The sequence below is a fragment of the Cygnus olor genome, chromosome 2 (assembly GCF_009769625.2).
Source record: "Cygnus olor isolate bCygOlo1 chromosome 2, bCygOlo1.pri.v2, whole genome shotgun sequence".
NCBI lineage: Eukaryota > Metazoa > Chordata > Aves > Anseriformes > Anatidae > Cygnus > Cygnus olor.
In genome coordinates this window covers 87,767,507-87,791,068 of record NC_049170.1, presented here as the reverse complement: position 1 = coordinate 87,791,068, position 23,562 = coordinate 87,767,507, and the positions used below count along the sequence as shown (strand labels likewise).

The following is a 23,562-nucleotide window of genomic DNA, read 5'->3' as shown; positions in this document are numbered from 1 at the left end:
GCACTTACGGAAAATAAAACATTTTTCTCTTGTTTTTATTTTCTTACATACCTTTTTTACACTTTTCTTTTTTGAATTTTCATCCTTCCTTATATTTGGCAAAACAGCAGTGAAGATTTCAACTGTTAGCTATGATGTACGTGTATGTGCTTAGCCTATTTCTGCTCCCATTGTTGTTGATTTAAGAGAGACCAGGCTTTTCCCTCTCCCGTAATTATTTGGGGCTAAATAAGAGCAGAACTAGATCCAGAAAGACTTTGGTTGTGGGTGAGGGAAAATCAACGTGTATTTTAAAAATAACAGCAAACGTAGTAATCGTTGTCTTGATGCTGAAGTAACTAGTCGATTGATCCCCCCTGTAGGTGATGGACGGCAGGTGCCACAAAAGCCTCCTAGAGGCACCACTCGGGGTCCACCCGAGTTAGTGATCCCCCCACCCCCACCTTACCCTCCTCCTGACAGAGACATTATGGATCCAGCAGTCTGTTACAGAGAAGCAGATGTTACGGCACCAACAAAGCTGGTACCTAAACGTATGTTTCAAAATATATGTATATGCGTTTCATCTCTGTTGATGATTATTCTCAGGGGTAGCTTTTCCAGACTTTCCTCTCTGCTCTCTGGACATACGTGTCTGTTTTTCCCTTTTTTTTCCAGCCTGTTGTCTTTCGAAATGCCCAATGCAGTGTAACTAATTAATGTAACGTAAATGAAGCACTTGTTTGGAGACAGGTTTGCTGGAGATACCTGGCCATTTTCTGGAAGCATTTAAAAGCAACCATCAAAACATGTGACTTCACCCAGCTGGAAGCAGAAATTCGTTGCCTTGTATTAATTCTCCATCTTTGATTTCCTGTACTAACAATTTTTCTCTCTCCAGCCACAAATTCCTTTGAGAGTCAATAGGTCTATCAGTCTAGGTTGAAAACTCCAGGGTGTCTCCCTTCAGGAAAATGCAGCCATTTACACCAGCTGTATATTGTTAAAGGCCTTCCTGTCCTAATGGATACATCTTCCTTGACATCTCTGGATAATCCTTTGTGTGCTCTTCCCCTCAGGGCATAACTGTTATCAGACAAAAAAATGCAATAGTTTCCACATCCATGTGTATTTGTGAAAAGCATGTTTTCATGCTTTTTCACGCTTATCCATTGACTGTCTTTAAGTCTTTGTACATGATCCAAGTCTTTGATCATGTAGCGTGTTCTCTGTGGGCTTGACCTGCACACCCATGGAGATCCTGTAAAGGCAGCAGAGCTCTGCACATTATGGCATCTCGTGGACACACTTCTTTGAAGGTTAGGAGTCTGTCTCCTAACCGTGGAATAGAGAAATGCCTCCATTAGCTGCTAATTTGACAAAGATATTTTACCAGGACATTTTCTTTACCAAAATTATTCTTCAGGTAGCAGTTACATTGATACATTAATGTCAGTGGTTTTGCTGCTCAGTGCCAACTAAATCTAAAGTATTATTTTTCAAATCTGTGCTAAGGAAATACAGATCGATGAGCTTTATAGCGGGGAGAAAGGGAAAAAAAAAAAAAAAGAGAGATCCATACTAACAGAAAACTTGAATCTTATTGAGGATTAACCCTAATTCATTTCTTTACTAGCATATGCACAGAAACCATATCATACTTGAAATCTTTTTTTTTTACTAGATACCATCAGTTTGCCTACAATGTTTTCTTTATTAAAAGTCTGTTGTGGCCTTCTTTGCATTAATATTTCTGCTTCATTTGAGTTTCTACCACTCCAATATTTTGCAACGCTTTCCTGATCTACCTTGCTGATCAAATACACTTTAATCAATGCAGCTCTGATGTTATCCGCCCAATCACTTGCTCTTAAACAAACACAATATCCCAGCCAAAATGATTTGATTAAGCTTGTACATGGAAACATAACATGAGCTTTTATTATCCTCGGTTTACTAGGAGCAAAGCAGTAGTGCTTAGTGGATATTTATTTTAGACTTAAAGCACCAGTGTTGGAGAGGGACAAGTTTAGCTTTATAATTATGCTGTGCGCTACCTAGATATAGTCATGTATAGCTTTACAGGAGAGAAACGTGTATAGATGTACCCATGAGAGAAGGCAGCACACACGACAGATGCTAATTATATTGCTTAATGCCATTCTGAAAGGTGCTTAGATACCGTAGCGACTGAGTGGTATAGGAACGGAGTTTTGCAATGATGGTTTTTATTGCCTGAGAATGCCTCAAGCAGTGCAAATAGGACTTTTGCGGTAGATTCAAAGGACAGCAAAGTTCTCAATCTTCCTGACTCTAACCTCAGTAAGTGTTTTCTCATAGAACAAGGTGGGAAGGCGGATAAGCTACTGATGCCAGATATTGATGAAAGGCATATTTGTTCTGAAGTCACTCTCAAAACAGCTTTCTTTGATGATGATTGTGGTCTCCTTTGGCTGAGTGGGTGACTGTCAGCAGCAGTTTGACAAGATGTGATTCCCATTCAGAAATTATAATTCTGTGATCGTGTGGAGTTTAAATTCTTGCTCCTTATGATCTGCCATGGTTTGTGAGGCACTGTGCCCCACCCCTTGTTCCTTCCCAGCAAACACACAGTCGTCCCATTGTGCTCGGAGAAACCCATGGTGAGGAATTTTCATTTCATAGGGGATGGTGGTAATCGCTCTTCACAGAGTTTTCCAAACTTAGGTAGAGCGTAAGTCATTCATGAATAGGGCTTTTAGTAAGATATTTGGGCTTTTCTGGCTCTAATGGTAAGAGTCTCTCCCACAAACAAGAGTGCAATTGTTCCTCCTGGTTTTTGCTCTTTAATCTTTTTATTCTCATTACATGGGTTTTCCTGTTAATTTTTGGTCTGGTTGACCCTTAGTTGCATGTTGTGTGCATGTCGAAAATGATATGTTTATGGGATCCTTTCTCCTTCCTTATCTTACTAATCAGATTGTTCATGGCCTGTGATTGTTAGATTGAGTGTGCTTTGGTAATACCGAAATGGAGATTAACACCTCTCTTGCATGGCTTTGGTTATTGGCATTTAGCTCCTGAAGTTCTCAATAAACAACTCAATAGCAAGCTCTGTACTACTCATATGAGGTAAAGAATCCATATATTGAAAGATTGCTGTACCTAGAGGTACAACTAAAACATGCTGCCTTGAAGTGTTTTCAAAGAGATCAGAGAATCAGGCAGAACAGTTTGGGTTGGAAATGACCTTTAAAGATCATCTAACCCAACACCCCTGCCATGGGGGTCATTAGAATAAATTCAGTACTCCTGTGAACCTCTTTGATTAGCCATTTTTATTTGGCTTGTTATGAGCTATCATACAGAAATCCAGTAAGAAATTTAAAAAAAGGTTAAAAAATAAAAGACAGTTCACCTTCTTGTAGAGTGAGATCCTGAACTTAAATTCTTCACTCTTACACTGAATAAGGTGCTAATGAACTTCTGTCTTTAATAATGAGATCATTATTTGAATTTGTCTTTTTTAATTTAGATCAAAATAATCACTTAGAAAGTTTGAAAGGGATGAAGGATTAGTAGAAGTATTTCCCAATTATTTTATATGGACAATATGTATGCTACTAGTTGATGGGTAATAACAAGTTCATTTTAAGAAACAGAGTAGAAAGGAGCCTTGTCCCCATGTTTAATTTTTAACATTTTCTGTGATATCATTTGATATACTGATGGGTAATATAAGCCACTTGACAAAAGCCATGACAGTTTCACAAGCAATTTAGCCATATTTCTTCAGTCACCTTAGATATTTAGTCTTTCACAGTGATTAAGGATAGTTTCTAAGGGTTGGACTTTGTTAACTTTAAGCAAAAACAAGTAGAGAAACTCCTAGAGAGAAAACGACATTTTCTTACATGTGCTTCTAAATTAATTGAGAACTGTGGACTGCTCAGTAGGTAACTTTGCTGGCCTATTATAATGCAGTACCGCAAAAGAAGTCTTTCAGTTTTTCCAGCCTTTTCTTTTTTAAAGATGGGCTTTAAGGCAAGAAAATCTGTAAGGGTGACTTAGGAGGCTTATACCACCATCACTCTTACTTTTCCAGCCTGATCTGAATGAAGTTGAATCTCCAACATCATCTATCTTGTACCTTCTAGAGAATTAAAATTCAGTCCAAGTTAAGCAGAGTTCGTAGACATGCTGCCTGTCGTTGTTGTGCTGTTGGGATCAAGTTAGCTTATACATAAACCCAGGGAGTTAGAGTATCTGTGGGATTTTGAATTTCAGTATGTGTGCACCTAACTACACCTTTGGGCATCTGATTCTTGAAGGTTGCTGAGCATGCTAGCCATTCTGTTGTCTTATGTACACAATATTTTTAATTTTATCATTTTACTCTTTTTTCCCCCAACAGTTTATTGTTGTGCATCATTCCCTTCATACACCAAGCGCGTCTGACAGACCCCGCCTCTTCCTATGACCTTCATACCTCTGAACCTCCTGTTGCCTCTGCTACCCTGATTCTTCTGTTGCCTTTCTTCTTTCCCTGCTGGAAAAGAACCTTTTTTTCTTTCTGGCTGAGATTTCAGCTTCCTTTCTTTTTGAACTTGCACATTCTCTTTTAATTACTATTGATTTTTTTTGGCTGTTGTTCCTACTCATTTGTGAGATGTATGCTCCAGAACTGAATGCTGTGTTATATAAATCTATATATCAGTCTCAGAAAGATTATCCATACATTTGTCTGTTCTTTTTCAAAATATTGTCTTTATTTTGAGCCATGGTTTGATTTGATTTGTTGTTTTAAATAGTGTGTGTATGGGGGAGGGAAGAGTGGCTTAATTTCAATCCTGTCTAAAGATTTCATGAAAACTTCCTAAAAGCATTTTTCTTTCCTCTATTAGCCTAGGTATAACATTTTACATTCTCAAATTTATCCTATTTTTCCTTCATAGCGTATGTTTTGTTCCTTTGGAACAAAACTAGAACTGGGCATGGCCTAGGCAAGTTGAAGTACAGGATTCTTTCTATATCTTGGCTATCAGTCAAGGTGCCAAGAAAAAAAAAAAAGATATGTCAGATTAAAATGGGCCTAAAAGGGATACTAAGAATCAGTACCAAATGCACTGATTCATAGGCTTTACTTCTGCTTTCATCCTGATGCTTAGTATGATTAATTTTATCTTGATGTTGGAGACATCCTATGGAAATCAAGGTGTGTGTTCTATTTCTGTAACAAAAGATGCAAACACCGTTTGCTCAAGATAAATCTCGTTCCACAAGTCCCCTTTTTACAGTTGTAATAGGAATACTCAGTAAGTTATAATTATATCAGCTATAGGACTGTACTTAACGAAAACTTCTTTTCACTGAAGAAAGTTCTTCGTGTGAACAGCCCATAAGGCATGTATTTTTAATGATTCTGAATTATAAACATAGGTTTTACGAACTGCAATGGTGCACACACCCAGAACTATTCTGACCTCACATGTACCGTGATTTAAGACATTTATGTTACTTAAATTAGTGAGTTGCAATACATAACTATAATTTAAATGATGAAAAATTATTGTTTTACCCTCAAGCAAACTGTCATGTTCATCTTGAATCCTTTCCAGGTAGGCAAAACAGAGAATAAGAAAACAAAGCATTCCTACAGATAATATGAAACATGACTAAAAAGGGTTCTGATGGTTTTTAATACAAATATGACATGTAGTTAATAAGTTCTAAGTGATGTCTCAGAAAGTATACTTAATACCCTAAGGTATTCTAATAAAAGTGGAGTGGAATTGAACTCTTGATGCTGCCAGGTACTTTGTAATAGCTTCTTAAGACAGGACAATGGTTTAATTGTAAGTCTTCTCTCTTAAAAAAAAAATATAAATAAAACAAAGAAACAACTAGTAGATATTCACAATGTGAAGATTAAGAAGCTAATTTACCCCTTCTCATTATTCTATTTACATCCTATTTGTAACGCCACAGAGTTACATGCCCCATGGAGTTAAGACTAGGATAAAAGTGGAGTAATGAAGTGGTGAAACAAAGGGGTTTATATTGAGCACAGTGTAGAAGTACAGTGTATTGCAAAAGCAGTTTTGTGTATTGACACCAGTTTAGCTTAGTCGAAGCTCATGTTTTCAAGTAAATTTCATTTTTGATGAAAAAATTTCCTTGCCATGAAAGAATATCATTCTGACCCTCTCCATATATCTGACAGTTTGCTGTGAGAAGCTGTTTCCATGTGGTCTGCTGAAACTTGAAAAAGCTCTAGGTGAAAACTAAAAAAATTCATGACTCATCCTTAATATACTTGCTTTTTGTATTAAATTGCAAAATTTTCCTTTAAAAAAAAGTTTGTGGAAATTGATATTGTGTGTCAAATTTCTATGTAAAATATTTTAATGACCCATTTTAGCTAGCTAGCTCTTGTCTTCCTGATTTTTTTTAAAGAAAATCCATGATTTTGCTAGCTCATACCCTTTGTTTCTTAAAATTTCATAAATGCTAGGTACTTATATATAGTATTGAACAACACTTAAAAAATAAAAAGTACTGTATCTTTACAAGAAATCGTTTTAATTATAAGAAATTATGCTTATGCTCTATCATTAGCATGTCTAAACCTCCCATTAGTATATACAGTGTGGGAAAGAACTTCCAATGACACTCATTAAATCCAAATCTATTCAATGGAATTGCATAGATACGCCATTTCACAACTGTGAATTCATTAATAATGCGTGTACAAGGGGGTAGAGTGTTCAAGCAAAGCGTGACCATGGGAATGTGAACTTGATGGATGTTGGTTCACAAGCACCATCTCAGCACCTAGGTGTGCTCGGGGAATCCCCGCTTGCTCTGGGCTTTGACCCAGTGTTCCTGAAGTCACCTCAGTTCTTCTCCTGGAAGAGAATGAGGGTGTTTCTGTCATTTTCAGTGGCAGGAAGAAACGTTGGTTTAGGTCAGTTTGATGGAACATGAAGTTAGCAGTGATATAAATGGATATTGGCTGTTTTACTCCCTTCATTTTATTCATAGAGACAATAAAAATTTACTGAGAATGATACAGAGATTGATAATAAATAGAATTATAGAATCATTCAGGTTGGAAAAGACCTCTAAGATCATCTAACCTGGTATTAAACTGCTATGCTATACTTCTCCACCAAAATGGTTTTACCAGAATTAGTAAGAAAATGCATTTAAGTTACTCAACATTTTTCTGCACTACCAAACAGCACTGCTGAAATACTCTCCTTCAGAGTAGGATACCTGGGGTGAAAAAACAAAACAAAACAAAAAAACACCTAGACATTGGGAAATGCCTCAGGAGAGTAAGTAAATGCAGAGATAGCTTGTAAATCAAGACAATTTCCAGTATTATGACTCCAATGGCAGTGACAACGAGTGCCTTTAGGAAATAAGGACAGATGTATAATTTATGATTAATCCCGTTCTGATGCATGATAAATGTCCGTAAACAGATTAAGCTTCATGATGCACAGATTTTACTGACTGCCCCTCTAAAACTTTTTTTTAAAATTTTGACCACCAGAGGGAGCTGACGTTGTCACATATCTGCAGTAGGTAGCGAGTAAGGATGATGCTAAAGGTGAATTTTAAGCTGTAGGTGTCACATTTATGCAAAGGCTTTAGGCCTTTAAGAAAGTCATAAAATTAAACCTAATTTACCGAGATGTTCTGTTCATCAACTAAAAAGAAAAATAAAGTTCTATTCTATGATTTTTAATCAGTTTCATCACAAATAGGAAAACAAAGATAAATCATATTTGCATGTGATGCTAGTGTGATGGCATCTTCTAGACAAAAGCTCAAATTCTTACTTTAGGTGTTCTTGCAAAGGGTGTTGGCATGTTATGTTGCCTATTATATTGTATAGATACCGCCTGTGTATCTAGTCTAGCTATGCCCAAGGTGTGGAAATTAGTGCACATAGCTGCTGTATGTGCTTAAGAACAAGTGCATAGGAATACGTCATGTTTAGTGTTGATATAGAAGGATGTGTTCTGCTAGAAATATTTATCAGCATGACTTGTAGCATTTTAAAAGTGTGTGCAGATTATTTTAGTATCCATCCTCTTTCACTGACAAGTGACTTTGTTATCAGCGATTCAGTCATTCAGAGACTAAGACTGAAGATTTGAAGACTCTCCAAACACCCTTAAATGTTTTTTCTACATGTAATGCTGTCTTTTTTTTTCTTTTTTTTCCTTTTTTTTTTATGATTGATCTTTGAGGATTTAAGTGAATGCAGTCTTTCCAACTGAGCAGCTGGAATTTTTTTCTTTTCCGGTGACAGCGCTGCAGAATACTAAGCTTTGAATTCATTCCATTTTTGTCTTTAGCAAATGTGCTACTGGTCCAGAACTGAAACTGATTCTGGGCAGGTAAAGTGTGGAGAGAATATTTAGAATATTCTAAATAATATGAGAGAATATTCTAAATATATGGATGGTAGGAGGAAATAGTTCTCTTTTTGTTTGTTTTTAACTGTAATTATTTGAAGCTGGCCGTGGGGTCCAGAGTGCTCAAGTAAGTGTCAGGGGACAGTGATTAATAGAATACCACACCTTTTTGACTTGGTGATCTAAATTGCAAAGGCCTAGGATGCATTTATTTATTAGACATGGCCATGTAACCTATCATATGCCCATCATCTGTCTCTGTATTCTGCATATGTAAAGTCAACTCTGTGGGCATGATTCTCATATTATTTTTATTCTTCACATTTACAGCCACGTTAAGCCCTCCTTATGGTTTCATCCCAGTTTAAAGTGCCTCAGTGTGAGAGTTGTGCTGTGTGTGTGTGTATAAGACAGCAGTTCTGTCTCCCTAACTTGGCTTCCCGTCACTACCATGACTCTCAATATATATTTAGTTCATGCAGTAGGCACCATTTAACTTTCCATACTAAAATACATGTTATTTTAGAAGACAGAATGTAACTTATTCCATCCCTCCAAAATTACAGCCATGTTGTTTTCTAATGTCATTGCAAAACTATGAACTCCCCCCTCAAGGACGGTGAAACAAGCTTGCTGCCACTGTTTACACTTCTTTTTCAGATTATCTCATGTATAGTATGTAGATAGGCTTCTGTATAGCACCTGCGTGGCCACAGAAGTCCACTGCTGAAGTACATAAGTTGACACAGTTTATTCCTTGCTTATCCGGAAGAGTTTATGCCTAATGAACTCCACTGTGTTTTTGCTGAGGTGGAGAAGGGGGAAGGTGCTCTTCTATTTCTCTGCATCATGATCTGCTTTACTACGAGTGGCTGTTGAAAGGGTACAGCCCAGTGGCAAAAGGGAGCTACTCTAGAACTGGATAAGGTACTGACTAGGCAGTAACTGCAGCATCCTTTATATCCCTTGAATGTTTCTTGAACATCAGATATTTTTTTTTCCTGTTCAGTTCTAATAAGCAAATCCTAAATTTGGGTCACCAAATCTCTTAATTTTTCTCGTGCCTTGAGAAAGCTCTGAAGGAGATGCATTCCTGTGTAAATGTAACACCAGCTGGAAAGATAGCATTTTGTATTCCCTTACATGTCCATTCACTCAGCTGCCCGCCACAGTATTGGAAATAATACCTGTGACTTTGCAGACTTCAAGCCAGAAGTAAGCCCTAGTCTAATTCCTTTGAATATAACAAAATATTTTCTGCTTACATTAAGTAAGGGGTTGGACTCCAGTGAATCAAACAGTCTTTCTAATCTCATTTCCTGATATTTAGCTCTTTGACTGTTTATTTACCTACTTCATAAAGTGTGGAATAAAACTTATCTTCCCATTTCCCACCCTGACTAAATATAAAGACATTTCTCTTCTTCTAATTCCCTTGCAGCCCAGTTCTGCAATCCAAGTGGTCTGTGGATAAACTGTGAATGTTTATTCTAAGTGAAACCAAATTCCCTGTTTTCTTCTTCCTTAGTCAGAATAAGAGAAGTTTAACTCTGCAAGTCTTACCTTTAATAACTGGGTAGCATCTTAAACGTACTTTGTGGGATTTGTAGAAACTGTCACACCCATACCAGCAGACTTGCGCTTTATCACTAACGAGCTGAACTAAACTTCTGTGTCCAGCCAGACAGATGCACATGGTGTGACTGTATGTGTCTCGGAATTTCAGTCCTGGGTATGAATTTGAAGTTAGGCTTGATTTACACATAATGGGCCAAATCAAACAGGGATGTTGGTGTTGGAAATGGCATGGAAATTTGTAGTGCAAGATCCTACTGATTCAAGTGCAGTCATTGCACAGAGAGCTACAGAAAGCAGTGTTGAAACTTTTTGTGTTCTCTGTTCCAGGTAGGTGATAGTACCATACCAAACTGCTTGTCCATCCTTAGAGATGCTCATACTCAGCTTTTCCTATTACCACTTCTAAGCCAGTAAACACTCACTAAAATGACTGCCTGCTTTCTTTTAAGAAATTGAGAATTCTGGCCATGCACATTCACTTCGGGGTTTTAGGGCCTGAGGGAGCAAAAGGCTGAGAGCAGAGACAGAGCCGCTTTTGTCAGCTCCTTTTGTGGATTCCATAATTGGTTCCTGGCATGGATAAAAGAATTACTTTCCAACCTACTGTACCATAAGCAAAGGTGGGGTGTAATGGAGGACAAAGACCTAAACCAAGAGAAGACAGAGGAAAGAATGAGAAAGGACCATTATGGCTGGCAAATATTTTTATAAGAGTATTGTGATTAAAAGATGAAAGTGAAGTTGCTAAAAATATATTGTAGCCTCTCATAAACAGTGGTAGGGGAATATCTACTTACTTGTTAGAGCAAACAACCAACCTATTTTTACTTCACACATATAATAAAAATTATTATTGATACCTGATTTTAAAAACATACAGGTTAGCAGTTTTTTGTTTTCTCTCTGTTTGTTTCTTTCCTCTGTTTTTTTCACTTGATGAGGTTAAAAAAGGGACATTTTTTTTTCACTTTGTAAAAACATGAAAATCAATGAAGAACCATTTCCAACATTTTTTTCTCAACTAAGTGAAAAAACTGCAGCCATCTCTATAAGGTGTTTCTATATGTGAAACAGTACAGACTTGATACAAGAATTCAATAATTCTTATTCTATGAGAATTATAAAGAATTATATAAGAAATGCAGGGAAATAAATAAATAAATAAATTACTAGCAAAACTTCGGAGTTCAAGATAAGAATTTTCTGTACTTGACTTATGCTCATAAGAGAAAGGAACATTTTGGAAGCTATGTAGACTTTTATACTTGGCCTCTATGGAGAAAGCCTAACAGTGGCCTGCTGAGGGCTATAGAAGGGCCAGCCGGAATCAATTTCTGGTATTACTGGGAGTAGAACTAAATATTTTGGGACAATTGCAAGAATACATTAGTATTTTACTTTTATTCTGAAAAACTTTTTGTGTACTTGAGCAGTCCCTCAGATATGTTAAATCAATGGTCAGGAATGACATGATTCTCTTTTACCAGGTAAAACTTATCCTGCTTTCTCCCCAAAGAGAGGAAAGATTTCTTTTTTTTCCAAAAGTAATTTTATTACAATTAAACACAATGCAAATGGACATTTTATTGATAATTTGTGATTTAAAAATACACTTTTTTACTTTTAAAATATTTTTCTGCTTTCCTTCAGAAGGTGAGAACATGGTCCTCATTAACTGACCAGTCCGTTAAAGAAACTTAGAGGTTTAAGTGTCCAAGTTTTCCAAATGAAAACATTTGGTCAAAAGAAAAAAAAAAAAAAAGTGTGCATATACTGTAATTTGCTTGTTTGCTCCACTCCCTTGTGGACATGCCCAGCTTCCTTTGTACCTGGCAGCTTTCCTGTTCTGTATTCATCAAGCTAATCGATGTGATTCAGATGTTCCTCAAATAAAATCATTTGTCTTCAGTCTACTCCTACAAAGGACACAGATTGTGCTAAAAAGGCTTTTCTGCACTTGCAGGGTACACAAAATACATGTCACTGTTCATAATACAAGGCTTTGGCAATGCATTGATTGAATTTTTCTACACAAAAAATCTTTGCACAAGGCAACTTCTTGCGGTTTTTCCATGTGGTTAAATGAGTGCCTGGGAGAAAATTAGTAGACTGAAAGCACTGAAGACAGAAGTCTTTAAACTTACTTGCCATGATGTGAAGAGTAATAACAAACCACCATCTCAATTCTTTGCTTTTGTGATAGGGGCCACTAAGGTGAGAGGACAGTTGTGAGCAATCAGGAGAGTGAAGATATTGTTTGAGTATTACAGTACAAAGTGTACTGTACAAACTGGTACAGTAGCCAGTCATGCCTGCTTAAAATTTTTCCAAACACTGTCTTTAGGTGGTGTTTTTAGGAGAAAAATAATAATTGGTTATTTACAAGAGGAGGTGCTTTCTTTTTTTCTGACATTCTTTTTTTATTTAGGGATGAGAAAGGGAAAGAAATAGATGGAGGAGAAAACCTCAAAAGCTTCACCTTCTTGCTTTTTTTCCAAGACCAAATTGGATGTTAGGATTAGGGGACTTTTCCTTTTCTACTTTGTCTTCTTCTTCTCCCTCAGACCCCATCAAGTAATTCCTAAAGTATTTCTTTTGGACTGCTGCTTCAATGACTCAGTTCTCTAGTATATAAAAAACACCACAGACAGTTGAAGCTTAGCTATAGTTTGTAGCATCTTTCCCTCAGTATATGGATAGATGGATAGTAGATAGATGCCCTTTCTCTGCTAGATAAAAAGATGTATGAGTCTCCTTGCTCTGTCCTTCTACCTCTCAATGAAACTTTTGGAACTGAACTTTAGCACTGTTATCCTTCCTGACTAACTCAGGAGAAACTGGCCAACAGTTTAGAAGTTACTGGAGGGTTTGATCATAAACCTACAGCAGCATGAATTTTCTCAACCTAATTTCTGTAGGAACTGAGGCTAAAAAGAAAGAAAAAATCAAAGACATTTCCAAATTTCATATTAAAAAATAACCTTTTATGCTGATCCTGTTCAGAATTAGGCCCATTAACTCAGGTGAAGAATTCCCCACATTGGCATGTCTGTTTTGAGGATATGGTTGTAGTAAACCTTCAAATTCTAGAAATGGCCCTGCTCCAGGAAAGCACTTAAGCACGCTTAAGTGGGTACCCCATTATACAGCATATACATTATTATTGAACGAACTGTGTAAATGAAAGCCTTAAAATGTTTCACATGAATAAAAATGCAGACAAATTTTCCCTGTGGGGATTCCTCCCATGCAGGAGATATCTGCAGCTTTGCATTTTAATCAGTGAGTGGCCCGATCCGGCTCCCACTGGAGTCAGGGGCAAAACCCACCTGATAAAACGGAAGCGGGATCTGTTGCTAACAGAGCAAAATATGAAGGGGAAAGTTTATTCCAAGTGGGTGCTCAGATGAAGACCCATTTCCAAAGAGCTTTTCTTGCATAGGGTACTCTTCACAGTAGTGCCAGAGATGGCACTGCCATTACCTTTTTACTATCCACACGTGAGTACAAAGCACAACATCCAGTTAACCACTCTTGCATGTTTGCATTTCTTCCTCCTGGTATTTCAAGTTAATAGTGAAAGAAAGCCCCAGGGCAAAGCATGATTGATGAGATAATTGACTTCAGAAGACGGCGTTGAAAGAACAGGCCAAATTCAGCTCTGACTTAAGTATTGCTTTCTCTGCTTAAGTCTGAAATGACCTGATCCAGTCCATGTGCTGTCAAAGGGTAATGGCACAACAGCAGGGCTCTTCAGTGAGCACCATGTTCTCTCCACCTGTCCTATATTCCCTCCTTACTAGGCTCTCATTGAGACCTTCAGTGTGCACAGCTGAACAAGATAACCTCGTGGCTAGAGCCTGAGTTGGAGTTCATGCTACCCAGCACTTGATTCCTGCCTCACTCAGTGATTTCTTGGGTATGTCTGTATTACTGGAAAAGAGGTCTGTCCCTTGTCGTCCTTCCATGTAAGCAATGGCCCTTGTGGGTTTCTGCAGCATGTCTGTGGCTCTTTGCTGACAGCACAGCCCCAGGATACCTGGCATGGTGTTTCATGGTGAGTGTGCTTGGTGTACACTGCCCTGGCCTCGCTACCCTTGGTTTGTGCATTGCCCAGCAGGGGAGTCTGGTCAGGGTGACTATGAAATGTCCTCTGACAATGGCACAATGCCCCTGTGGACAGTCTTGTATGAGATCTTCAGGGAGACACCACACTCTGGTCCTTAGTTTTGTTAGCTGCAAGATTAATTCTTTCTCATCGACTGTGGATATGCAGAGTAAAATGTGCAATAACTAAGCTTAGAAACGAAGCGTGCTTTTCTAGGTTAAAATATTCCTACAAATATAATTGCCAAGGTAAGCCATCAGCCCAAGTATATAGAGTAGCCTGTTGGAGTTTGAACTTTGGAGAGGAAAGCAGCTATTCCACTGATCAGGTGGTCCAAGAGGGAAAGAGTCAGGAAGTGTACATCAAAAGAGGTCAGCGTAGAGCTTTGTGGCACAGACATGTATGAAAATGTTTTCATATCTAAATTCAGAGCTAGCTGCTGAAAAACTTCTGTGAAGGTATTTATGTTATTGGTGGTTTGGCTGAAGCATGTTTTAGCCAATTAAATGGAGTTATTTTGTGCCGTCCTAATTGTAAGTTAGACAGGTGGTTTGTGCATGAAACATTTAATTTTCTCAGGGCTCTGTCTGACTTGAGATGATGCTATAGATACTATTCTGTACAAAGATAGAAGGTGATGTAAGGGAACGTGATGGATGTATTGATGGAGGAACTGAAGGGAAACATCACAGTTCTGAACAGACTGAGGTGCTGTGAGGACATGTAAGAAAAAAAAAAATCACCGAAAGTGATGAAATCCCATCTTGTCAACCAGCACTCCAGTCTGGAGTTTACTCTTAGCTGTTAGCATTAAGCAAAACCACTGTTTGTTGCCATTACTGGTTAATAAATCTGCATTGTTAGGAACATAATACAAGTATTTTCTTCTCATTTGTGCAGAAGTTGTCAAAAGAAGTACTTTGTCAAGGCAAGTGTACTTTGTCCCCATAAACAGAAAGCAGCTGTTCAAATTTTTTTACTTATATGTGTGTGATTCCTGATGGCTTCGGTAATAGATAATCACAGATTGACCTGATTCTCCTCCACAATTCTCAACTTATAAATTACTTTTAATCAGAAGTAAATATGTAATTGTGAGTGGAAAGGTATCTCTGTAATACAAAATGAGTTCTTAAATCCTGCAAGTGAGTGTGTACGTGCGTTTAGGGCTTTTTTTGTCTTTTCTTTGCTGGGCTTTCTGGCAGCTAGTCTCTGGGGAAGGAAAATATAATTACAATGCAAAAGTGTTTTATGGTTCTTTTCTCTGGATTATGCTAGAAATCTGAGACTGTAGTAGACATTTTCTGAAATTGTTAACAATAAAGACAAGCAGCAAGGAAGAGAATGAATTGAGTAGAACAGAATGCACAGGGGAAAAGATGGAGAAGTTTAAAAAGAAATGTTGAGCAAATGGCCTTTTTTCTGTGGTCTTAAAAATCACCTAATAAAACATTGTTTTATTGCATAGGTGCACTAATCATTTCTGGTTTTAATCATTATACCGCATACACTTTTCAAGCAATTTTATAGAGTCTGTTCTCAAAGGTGGCTCATGAAAATCACCTTCACAGTCCATTTGTTTAGATTCTGCAGTGTACTTGAATTGAAGCCGACCACCTCTGTAAAGGATGCAGATTGCCAAAATGCATCACTTAGCAAAATGTGGAGAGTGGTTTATTTCTCCACCAGGCTTACTCTATCAGGCAGTTTCTGTTGTTAGATGTAGATTCTCCCTTCCCACAAAGGCCACCAAAGAGCCCCATTATTGATAATGGTATGTTACTAGTATTACGCATGATGATTTATAAAGTGGAAGTCTGAAGCCATCTAATATATATTCTTAAATATATTTCCATTTTTATATGACTGCTCTAACCTATGTTGTCTGCTTGTTCATAGTCTTTTGAACTGCACAGATTAGGCACATTGCATCTCTCCTCACACCTAAGCAAAGGAGCAAGCAGGGCCACGAAGGCACCCTGTATGTAATTCTAGCTTGCTGTTAACTCAGATACTGAACACCAGGAACTGTTACAAAAGTCTCCCCATCATATTTTATTGTGTATAAGTATAAATGGAAAATTCACGCCACTATCTCATTTTTTTAAATCTATTCTTCTCCAAGCCAAGTGGCAATTTTCTTCAGTTAGTCAAAAGAAAGACTTGTCTGCTTGCACACTTGATCCTGTTCTTTTTGCTCTTCGTGTTGCTTTTGCAGGAAATTGGGAGCCATTATAAGCCTCATCCCCTTGAAGAACGATGGCTAGTTACTGGCTGTGGTGCACAGTCATCAAAGTCTTCAAACACGGCTTTAATAACAGCAAGGAACTAGCAAAGAATGAGGTTGAAGAGAGTGCCAAAAAAGAGAGGATAAAAATCAGTTTAGTAATGGCAGCAGCATTCTAGGTCAAATCAGCTTTGCAGAGGTCAGGGAGGATTTTGCAGTCATGGAAGAAAGGATTGTGGGAAAGAAATAGTGATAATAAAATCCTGTATGTTAATTTTCCCCTGTTTGAAAATCTGTTTTGCATAATTTCAGATTTTTTTCTTTATTTTCTTGTTTGGGAGGTGGTAAAAATAAAGGGCTGAAATGGGAGAGCAGCCATTTACATGGGGTGGCAGTTTCCTCTGAGCCTTCAAAGAGACAGTAGACATACAACGTAGCACTGAGAGAGAGACTTCACAAAAAAAAAATCAGCATAAATTTGAAAGGGAAATGAAACATTGGTGCGCAAATCCTCGTGGTCACTTGTACATGGAAAAAACAATGGAGGAACCAGAATACCCTTCAGTTCCTACTCCTTGGCTTGATCCTATCCTGTATTGCATTTGGTGTAGGGAATACCACTGACAAAAAAGCTTTTGCAGAAGTTACAAAATTACCTTTTTGTTCAGGAATCAACAAACAGCAGACAAGGAGAAGTGAGAAATGCTTAACTGGCTCAGATTGGTAAGGCAGGTTGAATTGGTCCACCTTGCATTTATTTTTCAACCATGGGAAAGCAGAGTAGATCTGGGTATCTAAGGTAAGTGTGGTCAGCTTAGGATTGACGATGGAGATGTTGTAGATTCATGGTATGTATCTAATAATACTCCATATGTACCTTTTTGTTGATGTGTGTAGTGAGACGTCCTTTGTGAGGCTTCATTTTTCTTATTGACTAGTGTGCAAAGGAATAGATTTATTTCTGTTTGCAGATTTTTTGCGTCAAGAAGGGCTGCATTTAAAGAACCTGTTGGCAAAGAAAACATGTGGGGCATAAGGCAAGGAAGGAGACCGAAAATACCTCATTATGTGAGAACTGGGAGTCACATGCATGACTGTGTGAGTCAGCAACGTGCCCTCATGGTGATGAAGCACTAACCACATACTGGATTGCACTAACAAGAGCATAGCCAGCAGATCAAGGGAAATGATTATTCCTGTCTACTTGGCTGCCATGAAGCCACATCTGTGTTCATTGTCCAAAAGCGGGTTCAGTTCTGAATTCTCTCAAACAAGATACTGACAAACTGGAGCAGAAGCAGTTGAGTCTGGTAGATCTCTAAGATGGCTGGCTGGATCACGTGTACATGGAGGTGCTGAGGCACAACAGGGCTTTTTCAGCCTGCAAAAGGGAAGGGTCAAGAGGATTTGAATGCTATCATAGGAGTGAATCTGTAGGAAGAGGAAGACCAAGCCAGACTCGGAGATCACTGCAAAAGGATAGGAGGCAACAGTTACAAGTTGCAGTAAGAAAAAAAAAATAATTTGTTATAAGAAAAAGTTCTTTATGGGGAGAAGCATTAAACATTACCCACGAAACGATTTATGATTTTTCAGAGAGTCTATGGAGTCTCTGGGCTTGGGGATTTGAAAAACTCAGCTTCTCAATATGCTGAGCAACCTCATCTAAGCTGGAAGACAGCTTTGCTTTGAGGAGGATGACTTCCAGAGGTTCTTTCCAAATGATTTTTTTTCTGTGATTCTATGAGCTAAAAGAGCAGATCCAACACTAAGCTGCCCGGCATCCTCATTTCGGAGGAGAGCTAGAGCTGCAAAGCATCCTCACCACAGCCTTTCTTGGACACGCATTCAGTTTTTGCAAGGCATTTACAACATTGAGAGAGGAGTGCTTCAGAGCTTGATCTGTTCCCCCACTTCCCCCATGATGTTATTAATATATAACAGTTGTCGTTTGTTTTCTCTTTTTTTCTTTCAATTAAAAACAAAATGGAAGTAGGCATGTAGGCTCAAGTATGCTAAGAAATATATTGAACCAGAATGATCTAAACTGTCGTAAATACAGAGAAGGCAGCCCATTCTGTCTTGTATTTTAACTCCTACTTAAACCTACAAGTTTTTCGTTGATGAGCAAAACGAGTAAAATGTAACCGGAACACATTGTACCTGTGTGAAAACTCTTACACTACTCCTGTGTTGCTCATTTTTATAATCTCTGTTAATCGTTGCCATAATATATGCTTTCTTTTTCCACCAGGCTTCTTCCGAGTGTATGAAAAAATGCACACTGTTTTTTTTTAATACTGGTCTTTTGTGATGGTCCAACTTTTTACTGCCAGTGCAAACAATTAGAGCAATGTTTCTTTCTCTTACTAGAAGTTTTAAATACTGTCAGTAAAATAATTATGTTGTAATTTGGGGATCATTTTAAGAATTAATATTCTTTAACATCATGAAGTTTGTAATGTTTTTTACAATTTTATTGTAATAGGCCATTTGAACTACAGCAAAGCAATTTTAATCCATGAAAAGAAAGTTTTTGGCAGTGGAACAAGTGATGAAAGAAATTGGAAAATAATTGCCAACCTCCTAGAGAGCAAGAACTCGGAAGAATTATAGGAACTCTGCATCTGTAAAACGAGTACAAAGTTCCAGTTAGTCACCACGTTAGGATTATATCAGCTGCTACGTCTTAAAAAATGCCTTTGGATGTACTGTTTCTACCATTAATGAATGTGACAATAAACAACCAGAAGTGCTGTAGAAGCAGGAGGTCACAGCACTTAGCAAACAGTTAGGCTCTGGCAAGTAAAGAATTAGCTCTGCTCCCATTGGACTTAGAGGGAGGGACAGTTTGGGCTTTAATGACATGGACTCAGTTCTGATTTTGTCCATCTGGGTAGGACACGCGTCCTTTGAACGCTGAAGTCTGATTTCAGTCTCATGTGAAGTCAGTGGTGGTAATTTTCAGTAGTAATCAAAGTGAGAATTTCACCCATGATAGTCTTCACGTATTGAATTCAGCCTTCGTATCTGAAAGTGTTGACTGGCATTTAAACCAGGTGAGGTTTATCTGTCTCCCCATCATTGGCATTCCGTATGAGTAATGTGTACATATATGCAATATCAAGCTGCACGAGTGCAGATACGGCTCTCCTAAACTCCGAGCTCGGTGTTTTCCTAATTACTTACAGCCTATTGAGATTAAAGCAACAAGATCTCTTTTGTGTTAAACAAGAAGCTCGCATTCTTCACTGATGAGCTACTCTCCTCTTTCCTTCCTGATGATCAGTGGCAGCATTCCTGCAGCACCCCCCCCAAGAAAGCCTTTGTCGGTTGTGGCTGACCTAATTGTGCTGCCTGCTGGTGCTGTGCCAGAGCTGTGGTGCTGTGGTGCTCCTCTGGGCACTGCAGCTTCTGCAGCCCACTGCTAGGGGAGTGCAGGGCACCGAGGGGCCCTCCAACTTCACGTACGGATGAGATGTCACACAAGTTTTAGCAGGACTTGGAGACTGCAGGCCATGTTCTGCATCCTTCAAAATACCGCACCCCACCTCAAGCCAATGCAGTGGGTTACGTGGTACTGAAAGAAGAGCTTGGCATTGTTATGCCTTTAGAAGTGCAGGTAGTCTCTGAGTTACAGTACTGTTTCAGTAACACATTGTCCGTGGCAATCGTTATTTGTGTGCCCAGTCCTGGAGTACTTGCTCAATATTCTGTGTCTTAGCCTGGATGTTTTGTGTCTGCATTAGGTCTTGAAGATCAGGGCACAAATTGAAGTCATCTTAGTGTCGTGACAGAGAAGAGTGAAACAAATGGTGGGATTTGTCTTCGTTTGACCAACAAATTACCTCAGCTGGCTGCCATCACTGTGGTCACACAGTGCTGTGTGCGGTGGTGTTCCACACGTGCGCTCGCTCTGAGAAAAAAAATCACAAAAATTGCAGAATTGCATCTGCTACGACGCGTTACCCAGCTCGCTGTGTAAAACTGGAAAGTTGTAAAAGCTACTTTCTGACTTCCAGAGTCAAGACCACTCAGTAAGCTGGGGAAGGCTTTTTTCATGCTGTGTGTTTAGCCAGCAAGTTGCTTTGTCCTCGCGCAGCCCGGCCATCCTCATTTTGCACTGGTGGAGACTTGATCAAACGTGTAGAAGGAAGAGTGGGTTCTCACTTCATCCATCCAAGGATCGCTCCACTTAAAAACAGCTGAAACGAGGTAGTTAACATGACACACAACTTCAGCAGTCAGGTTTTAAGTGTGTGCCTTCGTGTTCAGACGAGTAGTAGTGGCAATCAAAACGTTTTACCTCAGCCAGCAGCTCTGCTGACATGTGTTAACTATATTAAGAATTAATGGATCCTCTCAGTGAAAATAAAAGATGAGGGAACTGCTTTGACAAACCGATAGGCTTGAACAGAGGGAGACATTTTGGTTTTGTGTGAGCACAGGGAATTTAATCATCGAATAGAAAGATGTCTTTTTGTATTCCCGTGTTTCAGGTTGAAGTTGTTGAACAAGGAGGTGCTTTCAGTGGACTGGATGACTCAGCTGCTGAGATCCAGGCATATCAGATAGGGATCGAATCACACATGGACCCTGATAATAAGAGAATTGTTTTTTATTCTGACAGTATGTGGGAAGAAGGGGCTGGAGGGTGGAGATCCTGCAGCAGAGCAGGTTGCTGGATAAAACCAGTGAGAGACTAGGGTATAGTTACTATCTATATTCCTGAGCAGAAGGATGCAGGAAATAGTTGCAGGCAGGCAAAGAGAGGACCCATAAATGAGAGACACAGCTCAGGAGGAAAAGCCTGTCTGTCACCTTGGTGTCAGGAACTGGAAGAAGGTTCTTTGTTATAAATCGTGCCAGCTACAGGGTGGAGTTTGTTTATGCCACCCTGGCGACAATAGATGTGGTCGGTATTACATAGAGGTCTCATTGCATGAAAATATACTGCATTGTGCATTACTTTAAAACTTCCCATCTGCTTCCACTGTTTAACTTCCACTTGTGGCTTCTTTGCTATACCATGCCTTACTTTGTTCTGTTTTCAACCTATTGTAGCTTTACTGGTGCTTGTTGTCTGATTGAAAGCCAAGCAGGCTGTACACTCTTACCTGTTCATTTGCTGTCTATTTTTGTTTGCGCTTATTGCTTGGTATTTAATGTCAAATTATTCTTATTTCTCCTTGATATTGGTGTTTTCCTAACTGTTATTCTGTCTTGGAGCATACTGTAATCCGTCAGTGATGCATACTTTTTTTCTGTAACAGATATTTTTACATGGAACAATCTCTTGGATTAAATCTGGAATGTAGAGCTAATGTTAGAGAAAATAAGGTCAGAGAAATCAAGAAACATTACTTCCAAAGTCACGATAGAGTCTTTGGATCATCTCCCATCATTAATATTGATGCTTGACAGCACTTATGACTTTAATCATGATTTGTAACTCTGTGAATTTTATTGCTTCTGCTGTCAGAAATCAATTTCAGTACTTAATGGCATCTTGTAACCTCAGTCAAGGAGAATGTTGGTTTGATTTTTATTTTAGTTTTACTCAAGGCTTCACTGCTAAGCTACGCCCTTACAAAATTATTTCTATAATACATTTTCTTTAACAAAGTTGTTTTCAGTTCCCTGACCTAAAGAGAATACTTTTATTTATAATGCAGAATTATTTCTATTTATCATTTTCATTGACCTGTAGCTCATATGTAGTTCAAAAACTTGTAGATTATGACCTTATAAACAGTGAAGTGTATGTTTAATCTTAATCATACTTGTATACGTGGGACTTCTCATATAATTAACATCCACCACAACTGTCTGCAGGATCAGACCATAACCAATTGGTTAACCTTCCTTTTGCTTACTGAGGTTGAAGAAGAGAATGGAGCACACTTATAATTCCTAATTAAATATTCATATTAGTCTTTATTGATTCCTTTTGATCAAAAGAAGTGTGTTTAGGCATGATGCTGTCTTCAGTCACTCTGAAATTATTGACCTTATTGGGAATTCCCCTTTAAAGGCATAATTGCAGGATGGAATCCAGAGTTGTAGAATTCCTAAGGGTAATAACAAAATTGTATTTTTCACACATACAAAAAAATAAGGTAGATCATAGGAACCAAACTAAATCAGAGCATAAAATGCTATATCTAATCATCTCTCATCACTTGCAGTGATGTTACAGTTAAACATACAGAGGGCATATCTCTTGATCTCCTATATAAACAACTGAAAGTTGGAAAAGGTTCTGCTTTAAGTTGAGTCTACCTTTCTGTAACACTTACTAGGTTTTGTATACTTTGCAAAGAGGTGATTGTTATTCTCCCACTTAACACATAGGAAATTGAAGGGTGGTAAAATAAAGTGACCCACAGAGTGGGCCAGCAATAGACCTAATTTACCAATTCAGTTTCCTAACTAGGAAATGCTACCCATTTTTACTTCTGTATAGACTTCTTACAGGAATTATTTATTTTATTTTATTTTTTTTTACATACAATATCAGTTAAATTTATCTTCATACTTCTTTGGAAGGAGCTGAGACTTTGCATTTCTCTAATTCCTCAAGAAGCTGTCCCTGGAGAGTTGTTTCTCCAGAAATGTAAGGAAGATGATAAGAACATAAAACCCAAACTCCACAGGACATATGCATGGCAAAACACCCTTCTAGAAGTAAAGAAGGATGAAATTTTTGTCACTTTGCAAGTCATCTCTATCATGTATACAAATATTGAGCACCATTCTACTATTTCTAATGGATTTCATGTATTATTTTTCTAGTTATAAAGCAATAGGTCTGTGCTTGATTTATTTGCTAATGACTTCCAGCTAACTTTCCTTGCTGTATTTCATTTAGAGAGCCTACTGCCTGCACATGATAATGTTTATGCAGTGGATGACACAGTTCTGGAGCTATCTGAGGTAGAAGAAACAGCATCAGAAAGCAGCTGTTTTGCATCAGAGGACACCACCGAAGACTCGGGTGTTGTGAGCTCCCCATCCGACATTGTATCTTTGGATTCACAAAATGACAGCATGAAGTCAAGAGACATCAAGCTGGTCAATGGCTACATGGACTCAGCTGAGGCAGACGCAATGTGTGGCACAGAGACATGCCCTGTAAAGAACGCCTGCTGCAGTAACATGGAGTATGACAGTGCTCCACAGAGGTAAAGATTCATTTGCAGTTGGCTTTTAGAAAATATCTTGCATGTCCTCCTTGTAGGGAATCATTTAAGAAAACC

At 38.4% G+C, this 23,562-nt stretch overlaps 1 protein-coding gene across 8 annotated transcripts in view; it reads left to right on the top strand.

Annotated features, from left to right (window-relative positions):
* COBL (cordon-bleu WH2 repeat protein) overlaps positions 1–23,562 on the top strand; it is a 154,964-nt gene that overhangs the window by 105,800 nt on the left and 25,602 nt on the right. For 6 of the 8 annotated variants that reach the window (XM_040548528.1, XM_040548527.1, XM_040548524.1 and 3 more), the window contains 2 exons: positions 363–533; positions 23,175–23,487. In XM_040548528.1, coding sequence (XP_040404462.1) covers positions 363–533; positions 23,175–23,487 — 484 coding nt within the window. The remainder of the gene's footprint in view (positions 1–362; positions 534–23,174; positions 23,488–23,562) is intronic. The other 2 variants (XM_040548531.1, XM_040548529.1) reach the window with 1 other exon arrangement.